The sequence below is a fragment of the Plecotus auritus genome (genome assembly GCF_963455305.1).
Source record: "Plecotus auritus genome assembly, chromosome: X".
Taxonomy (NCBI): Eukaryota; Metazoa; Chordata; class Mammalia; order Chiroptera; family Vespertilionidae; genus Plecotus; species Plecotus auritus.
In genome coordinates, this window is record NC_137784.1 from 15,122,882 (window position 1) to 15,135,279 (window position 12,398).

The 12,398-nt window shown below is 42.9% G+C and overlaps 1 protein-coding gene across 1 annotated transcript; it reads left to right on the forward strand.

The window, feature by feature from the left end:
* Window positions 1–1,352: 1,352 nt before the first annotated feature.
* Window positions 1,353–1,727, forward strand: LOC308239986 (sperm acrosome membrane-associated protein 4-like; the record flags this gene model as incomplete). Its single annotated transcript, XM_080652869.1, has 1 exon — window positions 1,353–1,727. The coding sequence occupies one exon, from the start codon at window positions 1,353–1,355 to the stop codon at window positions 1,725–1,727; it is 375 nt and encodes a 124-aa protein (XP_080508995.1).
* Window positions 1,728–12,398: the final 10,671 nt, after the last annotated feature.

Here is a 12,398-nt window from a genome sequence, read left to right on the forward strand (position 1 = left end):
TAGAGAAAGAAAAATAACACATGATCTCACTTATAGATGGAAACTAATGAACATAATAAACTCATGAACAAAATATGTCCAGATGGCTGGAGGCATGGAATAGACTGACATATCTCAGAGGAGAGGGGCAGGGAAGACGGGAAGAGATTAACTAAAGAATTTATGTACATATATGCATAACAAATGGATACAGACTATAGTGGGGTGAAGGCCTGGTGGGGCAGGGTTGGGACATGGGGGGCTTAACGGGGGATGTTCATTGGGGGACATCTGTAATACTATCAACAATAATTTAAAAAGAAAGAAAATCCTGCCACCCTCTGGCCTCAACATTCCTCTCTGTAGAATGGGGACCAGCAAGGTACCTACCCCATGAGGACAACACATTATGATACTTAAATTATCATCTGGACTCAGGCTTGAGTTTAATCCTGGGCTTTGCCTGTTCCCACTGAGGGATGCCTCAGTTTCTGCCTCTGGAAAGAGACAGAGTTCATTTTCTGACACCCATGGGGACTGTTCTGAGACTCAGCTGCTTCCTATAATGACCCCCATTTGTTAAGCACGTGCTGTGTGCCAGGCTCTGGCTGTGCCTGCTCTGTGTGCCTGTTGGCTCACCTGAGAGACAGAGCTAATACATAGAAAGAACTGAACGAGAGTCCATGGGTGGAGCTCCCTGCACAGTGCCCCACATGTGCCCAACACCAGAAGCCTGCAAGCTGTGGTGAGTCCTGCCCTTCCCAGTCCTGACATCACAGTGGTTACTATTTACCGCAAAGCATCCAGCACTGGTCTTGCACACAGCAGGTGCTCAATGAATGCCCTCTAAGGAATTAAATAAACCTGGGCTCTAATCCTGGCTCTAGGGCCTTGGACATGACACTTTCTCCTCCTGAGCCTTGGTTTGCTTATCTGAAAAATGGACTTGCCCTGGGCACTCGGCAGGTGCAACACCCAGTAGAACAGAAGAACTCAGTGGGATGACAATGTCCTTGCTCCCTGGCAGGTCAGCGGCCCAACTGTCCCTCAGAAGGTGACACCCCTCCCCCACCTATGACCTCACTCACAGGGTGGCCAGTGGAACCCTGAGAGGTCTGTGAGGTCACCCCATTCTGCTCCACAAAGACTCATTGGGCAACAGCCAGTGGCTTGTTTATGTCCAAGGGATGCTTCAGAGACCCTAGGACTTGAGAGCCGTGGTCACGAAGAAGCTCCTGAGAAGGACACAGAGGATTAGGAACCAAGGACACTTCAACTGCTGACCCCGAGAAGCCAGAACCAGGGCCAAAGGTCTTCTGGGCGTGCGGAGTGTTCTTCAGCAGTTCCAGGAGGCCCACCGCTGCCAAGCCACCATGGTCCTCGGCTGGCTACTGCTTCTTGTGTTGGCTCTGCCCCTGGTCACAACAGGTATCAAGGTGTGCGAGTTCTGTGATATGATCCAGTCCTCCACCTGCACCGGCATCAGCATGCCCTGTGCTGATGATGAGCAGTGCTTCACGAGCTACGGGATAATCCCTGGCCTCGGTCCCATCATCAACAAAGGCTGCAGGTTATCCTCTTCATGCAGCCACCTTCAAGAGTCTGTCCTCTACAAGGAGTCCACCTACAAGCTCAGCTCCAGCTGCTGCAAAGGCGAACTGTGTAACCGGGTCTACATCTTCTCCGGCAGCCTGAAGTTGGGGGCCACCACCTGCCTGGTGCTGGGCATGCTGCTGCTGCATTATTGACTGTGACCAGCATGGAGGGCAAGGCCTGGGCCTGGTCTCTGGGCTTCCCTGTTCCTTGTACCCCCTGTCCTCTTTCCTTCCCCCATTAAATGGCCAGAGGCCTTAAACAACCCCTTGTAGTCCTGGCTTCATTTATTCTAGGGCTGGCCACCACAAGCGCAGGGCCCCACGAAACACCCTGAGGCCTGATTTAGTGGTGGGGACCATGTCGGTGGGTTTGACTGTACTGTACTTCATTGGTTCTAAGATGTGTTATCTTTTCACATTTTGATCAGGATGCTTCCTTTCATTGGTGGTACTTTAGAGTCAATCAAATATAGTAAAAATAAATATTCATAAACAAGTAAAATAAGCCAAAGAAAGAAAAATAACACATGATCTCACCTATAAATGGAATATAATGCACATAATAAAATGATGAACAAAATAGGTCCAGAGGCATGGAATAGACTGACATATCTCAGAGGGGAGGGGCAATTTCTTTTTTTTTTTTTAATTTTTATTAAGGTATTATATGTGTACATATCTTACCATTGCCCCCCCCACCCCACTCCCATACCTGCCCTCACCCCCCAATGTTTTGCATCCGTTGGTTACTCTTATATGCATGCATACAAGTCCTTCAGTTGATCTCTTATTACCCCCACCTCTCCCTAACCTTACCGCTGTAATTAGACACTCTGTTTGATGCTTTACTGCCTCTGTAACTATCTTTTGGTTCATCAGTTTATAATGTTTTTCATTATCCCTAAATGAGTGAGATCATGTGGTATTTTTCTTTCATTGACTGGCTTATTTCACTTAGCATAATGTTCTCTAATTCCATCCAGGTGTCTACAAATGGTAGTAATTCCTTCTTTTTTATGGCAGCATAGTATTCCATTGTGTAGATGTACCATAGTTTTCTGATCCAGTCATCTGCTGACGGGCTCCTAGGCTGTTTCCAAATCTTAGCTATGGTAAATTGTGCTGCTATGAACATAGGGGTGCATATATCCTTTCTGATTGGTGTTTCTGGTTCTTTATGAAAAAAAGAAAGTACCAGAACATAGAATAAATTTGAACCATCATAGAGTAACAAAGTAGATTTGGAGTTTTATAGGTAATAGAATTGGTAGAGAAACTTCGTAGACAGAGGAAGAAAGTTTTAGAGATGATAGATGGGGAGAAAATGGTGAGGAGCTAGTCTAGGGACACCCTCAAGAAATAAATTAGCCCTAGCTGGTTTGGCTCAATGGATAGAGCATCCGACTGTGGACTGAAGGGTCCCAGGTTCGATTCCAACTAAGGGCACATGCCTGGATTGAGGGCTCGATCCCCAGTGGGGGGTGTGCAGGAGGCAGCCAATCAATGATTATCTCTCATCATTGATGTTTCTGTCTCTCTATCAATATATATATTGATTTCAGAGAGGAAAGGAGAGGGATACTACATATATATATATCCTATATAATAAAAGAGTAATATGCAAATTAACCATCACTCCGCTACGCCCACAAGCCACGCCCACAAGCCAATCAGGAGCAAATATGCAAATAAACCCAACCAAGATGGCTATGGCCACAGAGAGCAGGAGGGAGGCTTGGGTTTCCTCGGCAATGGAGGAAGCCAAGCTTTCCACCTGCCCTTGCCGGCCTAGGCCTCCACTCAAGGCTACAAAGTTTCAATGATAGAAGATACATAAATCCAAACAGAAATGGCGGCAGCCATGGAGCTGGAAAGAGCAGGAGGCTAGGGTTGTCCCTGACTATGGAGTACACCAAGCTTCTGCAGCCCTGGCCGGCCCAGGCCTCACTTAAGGCTACAAAGATTAAATTATAGAAGATACATAAATCCCCCAAAAAATGGCTGCTGCCACGGAGCAAGCAGAAGGCTTGGCTCCACTCCAGGCTACAAAGTTTCAATAGTAGAAGATAAATAAACCCCAGATACCAGGGCCTCCGCTTGGGTCCCCAGGGGGCGTGGCCATCCTGCAAACCACCACAGGCCTCTTGCCCAGGCCGACCCACGCCCCAAGGGAACCCCCACCCTGATCCGGGACACCCTTCAGGGCAAACCAGCTGGCCCCCACCCATGCACCAGGCCTCTATCCTATCTAATAAAAGAGTAATATGCAGGTTGACCATCACTCCAACACACAAGATGGCTGCCCCCTTGTGGTCAAAGATCCTGCCCCCATGTGGACACAAGATAGCCACCACAAGATGGCCATCAAGGGAGGGTAGTTGGGAGGGACCAGGCCTGCAAGGGAGGGCAGTTGGGGACGATCGAGCCTGCAGGGGAGGGCAGTTAGGGGTGACCAAGCCGGCAGAGGAGGGAAGTTGGGGGCGACCAGGCCTGCAGGGAAAGGCAGTTGGGAGGGACCTAGACCTTCAGGGGAGAGCAGTTGGGAGGGACCAGGCCTGCAGGGGAGTGCAGTTAAGGGTGACCAGGCCTGCAGGGGAGGGCAATTAGGGGTGACCAGGCCTGCAGGGGAGGGCAGTTAGGGGCAAAAAAGTTAGGCATGGATCAGGTTGGCAGGGGAGTGGTTAGGGGGTGATCAGGCTGGCAAGCAGAAGCAGTTAGGGGCAATCAGGAAGGCAGGCAGGTGAGCAGTTTGGAGCCAGCAGTCCTGGATTGTGAGAGGGATGTCCGACTGCCCGTTTAGGCCCGATCCCACCGGGATCGGGCTTAAAGGGGCAGTCGGACATCCCTTGAGGGGTCCCAGATTGGAGAGGGTGCAGGCTGGGCTGAGGGACACCCCCCTCCCCTGTGCACAAATTTCGTGCACCAGGCCTCTAGTATATATAAAAATTGATTTCAGAGAGGAAAGGAGAGGGATACTACATATATACTATATATATATATATATATATATATATATATATATATATATATATATATTTAAATTGATTTGAGAGAGGAAAGGAGAGGGATAGAGAGATAGAAACATCAATGATGAGAGAGAATCATTGATTGGCTGCCTCCTGCACACACCTCACTGGGGATCGAGCCCTCAATCCAGGCATGTGCCCTTGGTCAGAATCGAACCTGGGACCCTTCAGTCCACAGTCGGATGCTCTATCCACTGAGCAAAACTAGCTAAGGCTAATTTAATTCATTTCTCCACTTGTAAATACTATCACGAGCTCTAACTAGATTAGATGTTATAAGGAGATTTTACATAGTCTCTGTCTTTTAATTTGTATATATATATATATATATATATATATATATATATATATATATATTACATATATATGTAATTTACATATATATATATGTATATATATATTACATATATATGTAATTTACAAAGACAGGGACTATATAAAATCTCCTTATAACATCTAATCTAGTTAGAGCTCGTGATGGTATTTACAAGTGGAGAAATGATGGGAAGTTCTTTTCTGTGGAATGCTTTTTTTCAGGGTATAGCTGGTCTAAGTTGCTTATAGAAAACAAACCTGGTTTTTAAAAAAATGTATGAGACATAGCATACTAGAAAAAGGTCAGTGTTAGCTATGCAATGATTATATCATGCAATGGAGATGTTTATGACTGAAAGAATTTCCTTTGTGTAAATGATGCCTCACATGCATTACTTAGACAACTTATGTGTAAACTAGAGGCCCGGTGCATGAATTCATGCACCAGTGGGGTTTCTCGGCCTAGCCTGCGGGATCGGGCCGAAACTGGCTCTCCAACATCCCCCAAGGGGTATGTCCAGCCTGTCTCGCTCAGTCCTGATCAGCCGGACCCCAGCAGCAAGCTAACTTACCGGTTGGAGCATTTGCCCCCTGGTGGTCAGTGCACATCATAGCATCTGGTCAACTGGACATACCCTAGAGCCCTCCCATGGTCTCTCCCTGGCTGGACAACCTCCTCCTATGTCCCTTCCCAGCCCTGATCATGCACTGGTGGGGTCCTTCGGCCTGGCCTGCGCCCTCTTGCAATCTGGGACCCCTCAGGGGATGTTGGAGAGCCAGTGGTCAGTGCACATCATGGTTGAGTGGTCAACTGTCTGCCCCCTGGTGGTCAGTACACATCATAGTGAGTGGTTGAGTGGCCTTACCATATCATTAGCATATTAAGGTTTGATGGTAAAATCTGTAGTGCTAAAGAGTCTGGTTTAACAATCTGACCTTGTAAATTACGTCAGTAGCATAAATGATTCATTTAGCAGATAGTGGGTGGAACATATCCATTAAAGCAGTGGTTCTTAACCTTTCTAATGCCATGACCCTTTAATACAGTTCCTCATGTTGTGGTGACCCCCAACCATAAAATTATTTTTGACCCTGCTAGCGGTTCTCAACCTGTGGGTCACGACCCACAGGTTGAGAACCACTGCTGTAGAGCCTAAGACCATCGGAAAACACAGATATTTACATTACGATTCATTAACAGTAGCAAAATTATAGTTATGAAGTAGCAACAAAAATAATTTTATGGTTGGGGGTAACCACAACATGAGGAACTGTATTAAAGGGTCGCGGCATTAGAAAGGTTGAGAACCACTGTCTTAAAGCAAGGACTTATATTTGATGTAATGAAAGGTTGTTGTTGGAAAAGGGAGTTACAATAAATTTTGGAGAGTTTTAAATGAGAGGTTTTGGAATTTGGATTTCATTTCATAATAAGGGTATGATAGTGGTTGATGAAAGAGGATGATGTGTTTCAATCCAGTAAAACAGCATAGACGACAACAGGAAAGAGATGAGATTTTAGGTAGAAGGTCTTCTAGATGACTGTGATAATTCAGCTAAAAGTGATTAAAACACTGTGAGGCCTTGAACAGATGATTAAGAAATTATAATTAAAACAAAAAGTTCTTAGGGATTTATTGCTTATAAAAATGTCTTTAAAGTAGTTTTGGACTGGTTAAAAGGTAATGCTTGGGACAGAAACAGGTAGGTTTAGAGTTAGTTTAATATAAGATGAATGTTAAGGACCAATGAATTAAAGGAACTCATGGAATACACAGGTGCACACACACTCTCTCACAGACACGTATATACATATAATCCATATTTGGAAATTTAGAGATATACAGTCGATTTCATAGTGTAAACCAGCTACCAAGGTAATTAGCAAGTCCTCTAAGAGTGAATAGGATATGTAGTGAATTTATGCATGATTGAAAGAAAAACTGCAAAATCACAGGAATGGTCCCAATAGTCCTTCTCCGATTCTCCCTCCTCTGCTTACAAAGTGTGACAAATGTGAATAGTCAAATTTTAAATTATTGACTCATTTTGAACCGTGGTATTTCTGTGCCGATGCCCCAGTATATTGGTTCCTTGTCTTGTTTTAAAGGGGAAATTTCTAGGGTGCAAGTTGAGACTCAAAACATCATTTGAAGCAAAATACTGTGTCCTGTGATAACTCTATTCTCTGGCACCTTGTTCTTCACTCCATCCCTCTTATGGCCATTTGTGTCTGTCAAAAGCAAATCTGTTTATAAATGGTTCATAATTTCCAAAGCTGATATATCAGAAGTGAGTCTCTCTCTCCTTGGTATTAGGACAGTGGTCGGCAAACTGTGGCTCGCAAGCCACATGCGGCTCTTTGGCCCCTTGAGTGTGGCTCTTCCACAAAATACCACGGCCTGGGCGAGTCTATTTTGAAGAAGTGGTGTTAGAAGAAGTTGAAGTTTAAAAAATTTGGCTCTCAAAAGAAATTTCAATCGTTGTACTGTTGATATTTGGCTCTGTTGACTAATGAGTTTGCCAACCACTGCCCTAGGTCATTATCACAAATGGAAACTTTTGAAGATATCTTCTGGGATAAATCAGAAGCATTAGGATTAAAAAGGCCGCAAAAAATGCCAGTAACGTGGCAACTGAAGTTTTACTGATGACTTTAGGGAGAATACCTCCATTTGACTTGAGGAGGAGGGACAGATCATCTTGATCAAGGAAAATTGGTTCTCAACTGGGGGCAATTTGTCCCCCAGGGATATTTAGTAATGTCTGGAGACAATTTTGGTTGTCACAACTCTGATAATGATATTGGCATCTTGTGGATAGAGGCTTGACATGCTGCTGAACATCCTACAATACACAGGAAAGTCCCCTCTCCTACCAAAAAAGAATGATCCGGTCCAAAATACTGACACTGCTGAGTTGAGAAACCCTGGCATAGAGTGAGTAAGCCTGTGTGACCATACTTATTTTTTAGAAAAGGAAATGGAAACTAAAAGAAATATTCAAATTTATGTCATCTGAGTCCTAATTTGATACTTGTTTGATATACCCTCTCTAAAATCTATCTCTATCAATAGAGAAAATTAATATACTCTCATATATACTGAGTGTTTGTAAAAGTAGAAGACTTTTCAAGTGTAGAATAAATCTCAGGGTAGCCCTTCAAAAAGTTTAATGGAAATTTATAACTCTTAAGATAGAGCAAGCCTTTCTAAGTAATTCAAGTTAAGTCAGCTGTATCATTAGTTTATACAAACAAATAGCCTTTGTATAAATATAAGCCTAACATCAGAAAGGTATAAGAAGCCTAACTTCAGAAAGAAATCACTTAATCAGTGGCAGAATTTATTCTGCAGGAGAAATTTGACTTCTTTGTTCAAATGGATTTTGAATTTTCACTCCTGTGTGGATCATTTATTTTAATCTTGGATGAATAATGTTAATGTTATTCAGATGATTATATTTAAGGGGAAAGTAGAATCATTGTGATATATTATAGGTACTGCTATGAAACTAATATTGGGCATTAGAAAATTTTGCAAGTTAATGATAGCATATAAGCTCATATAAATTATAAGGAGAAAATAGACAATTTATTTACTTATCTAACTAGTCAGAATAAAAGAATATCCTTCTATCCCTTCATTTAGGAAATAGTTATTGATCATCTACTGTATGTCAGGGCCTATCCTAATTGTTCAAGAAATAAAAATGCGCATCATGGAACTATCCTAAAGAAGTGCACAGTTAAGTGTAAAAAGCAAAGGGGGAAAATGAAAATTAAATTTGATAAACCATAACAGTGGTATTGCAAGATAGTTTCTATAGAATACAGACTCATATAAGCTTAATTATGCATGAGTTTTATCAGCAAGTGCTCCATGGATCAACACCTGTGGAGGATGGGGAAGAAGAGAACTTTGACACAGAGAAAGGCTGGTCTGCCATCTCAACAATGACCTCAGCTGACCCCAAGGGGAGCTCTGAAGATGAGCTGGTCCTTCACAATTGTCCTAAGTTGGGGAAAGAGGTCCGGTTTTTATTGCCCCATTACCAACAAGCCATAGGATGCAGTCTGCCCCTGAGAAGGGGGATTGAGTTTGAGTGAGGCATCTCTTTGCAGACCAGGGAAATATCCAAGGAGAGCTCACAGCATACACAGGTGGTATACACAGCATCCACAAAGAGTGCAATGAGGCTTAATTGAAGGGGGTAAACTAACTATGATGTGGGTACAAAGTACAGTTTGGGTATATTGTTGTTGAAGAGGTATTTGCACTAAAACTTAGACTGTGATGAGTATTATTTCAAGTAACAAAGCTAGGGAATTACTTTCCAGGCAGAGGGAACAGCATATCTATAATAATAAAAGCCTAAGCAACCATCGCAACAGAACGGATGACTGAACAGGCTGCATGGGGCAACCAGGCCGGCAGGGGGCAGTGAGGGGCGGCCAAATGACAGAACATCAGGCTGCGTGGGGCAACCAAGCCAGCAGGGGGGGCAGTTGGGGGCAACAAGGCTGGTGGGGGGACAGTGAGGAGTAATCAGGCCAGCAGGCAGAGGTGGTTAGGGGTGATCAGGCTGGCAGGGGGGCAGTTAAGGGAGATCAGGCAGGCAGACAGGTGAGTGGTTAGGAATCAGTGGTCCAGGATTGTAAGAGGGTTGTCCGACTGCCAGGATTGGGCCTAAACCAGCAGTCAGACATCCCCCGAGGGGTCCCAGATTGAAGAGGGTGCAGGCAGGGCTGAGGGGCCCTCACCCCCACCCCCGTGCATGAATTTCATGCACTGGGCATCTAGTACTAGTATAAAGTAATGGAGTCAAAAGCACAAAGAATAATAGGAGAAGTGTTAAAGTTTATTCAATATGGAGCGTAGGATAAATGTTAGAGAGGGAGAAGGTGGGGCTAAAGAATGAGATGGGAAGTGATTTTAAAAGGGCCTGTAAACTAGGACAAGAAATAGGGAAATTCTCCTATTAAGAAATCTAGATCTAACAATGACTTTAAAGGGAAGAAGTAATGGGCTTTTTTTTAAAAAAAAAAAAAAAAAAAAGAAGATAATTCTGCAAGCATTGAGGATGGGTGATTGGAATAGAAGGAAAACTAGGGCAGAATAATGCATTTGCAATAACTTGAACACTAAATTGTGATAATGAGTAAAAATAGTTTTCAAGGACAAAAAAGAATCTGATATAAAGTAAACGATGAAGCATAGGTTTCATGAAAATTTCAAGAGCCAATTTACCCCTCCTACCTACACACACTTGATACAACATTGCCCAGGAAGCAGAGTCCTTTTCTAATTTTAGTACCAACATGAAATGATAAATTTTAGCATTGAGGAATTCAGATAGAAGCTTTGAATATACAAATGCCTTCCAATATAGACCAGAAAGGTGCATTTGAATGGCAAACAGGTGAACATGGAGGGCAACCAACAATAATCAGTCATTTAACCCTATTAAATGGCAACTAATGGCGTGGATGAAATATTTCTCACTCAATGTCAGGTAAACAAGCTAACAAAACCCCATGGCACAGGATAGGGGAATATTCTGTACTGGAGCTTAACACTTGAGAAGCAGAAAAATATTTGTTATTAAGTATATTATATAATGAACTAGTTTGTGATGTTAATCCAAGAAAAAAAAAGGCTTTAAAAAATAACAAGAGATAAAATATGAGCTAGAACAGCCTGACAAGAAGAATTTGGTGACAGAGGGATATTGATTCATTTGATAAATATTTGAGTCTTATGTTGGCAGGCCTAAGAGGCAGACCCTGAAAAGAGGATTCCTATACAAATGATTTAAGTCAGAGCTCCCAGAAAAGACGAGTTAGGGGAGTGGTGGGAGCCAGAAATAGAAAGGGGAGAATTAAAGCAAGCTCCAAGCTTCAGCCTGAAGTGTAAGTTGCACCTCCAGTATTCTCACAGAGTCTTTGGCTAAACCTCACCCAAAGTAGCTATGTAAACTCCCAGCTCCTCCAGCTCTGTGTGCCTCAGCAACGTTCCAGTAGCCAAAGGATTTAGACACGACTCAGGTGTTAGAAACAAAGGACAAATTAGCTGGGGGATAGGCACACAGAAATGGTAGAAGAGATGCTAGGCAGTGGTTCTCAACCTTTCTAATGCCGCGACCCTTTAATACAGTTCCTCATGTTGTGGTGACCCCCAACCATAAAATGATTTTCATTGCTACTTCATAACTGTAATTTTGCTACTGTTATGAATCGTAATGTAAATATCAGTGTTTTCTGATGGTCTTAGGTGACCCTGCTAGCGGTTCTCAACCTGTGGGTCGCCTAAGACCATTGGAAAACACAGATATTTACATTACGATTCATTAACAGTAGCAAAATTACATTTATGAAGTAGCAACGAAAATAATTTTATGGTTGGGGGTCACCACAACACGAGGAACTGTATTAAAGGGTCACGGCATTAGAAAGGTTGAGAACCACTGTGCTAGGGGATCTGAGCATCTATGGTAAAGTCACAATGGGCGGGTGCTATGACTAAATGGGTGAACAATGGAGAAAGTGTGCCTACAATAATGGAACTTGTATTCTAGGTTGGGAAATGCAGACTATAATGAAAGAAACAAAAATATAAACAGGATAATTGTGTCTTACATAGATATGATAAAGTGAATTAACATGTAATAGAGAGAATGGGGAGAGGGTATCTCATTTTATATTATGGGGTCAGGAATTTGTTCAGATACATGAAGCTTGCATCTTAATGAAATGAAAACAGAATTAGCTAACATGGAAATACATAATAATAAAAGTGTAATATGCTAATTAGACCAGATGTCCTTCCAGACGACTTTCCAGATGAAGCCGGGGCTGCGAGGGAAGCCTGGGTCCTGGGTGCCAGAGGGAAGCCACTACCGGCAGCCAGGGGAAGGAATGCTTACTCTTGCACGAATTTTATGCATTGGGCCTTTAGTATTGTAATAAAAGCGAAAACATAGTAGAATAAAATCTATATTAAAGCATACAAGAAAAAAATCAGGTACACAAAATATAGACTCCAAGTCCAACATAGCAAGCTCTCTCAGATAATGACTTAAAACATGAGTTTTAATAGCCACATGTGTGGAAACAGGAAATAAATAAAGCCTGAAATATAAGAAGAATGGGATTCACATCAAAGCTCCCACATATAGGTACAGTTCCCTAAGGGGCACACCTTCAGTGGGTAAACTAGTAAACAATAGGAGCAATGCATATCTGTCTTCATCAGGACTTTTCATACAACAGGAAGGACAAACAAAACCCCAAATGCTTAACCACTCGTCTGTATTCCAATGGATTTGGGTCTAAATTCACACTATCTGTACAGCCCGCCAAAAATCCAAGATGGAAAAGTAGATTATATGATCCTGGGATGATAGTGTCCCTGGGTTCCTAGCAGAAGCAAATACAAATTTTCACTGAAACAATGCACTATAAATATAGGCACCAAAATGCCAA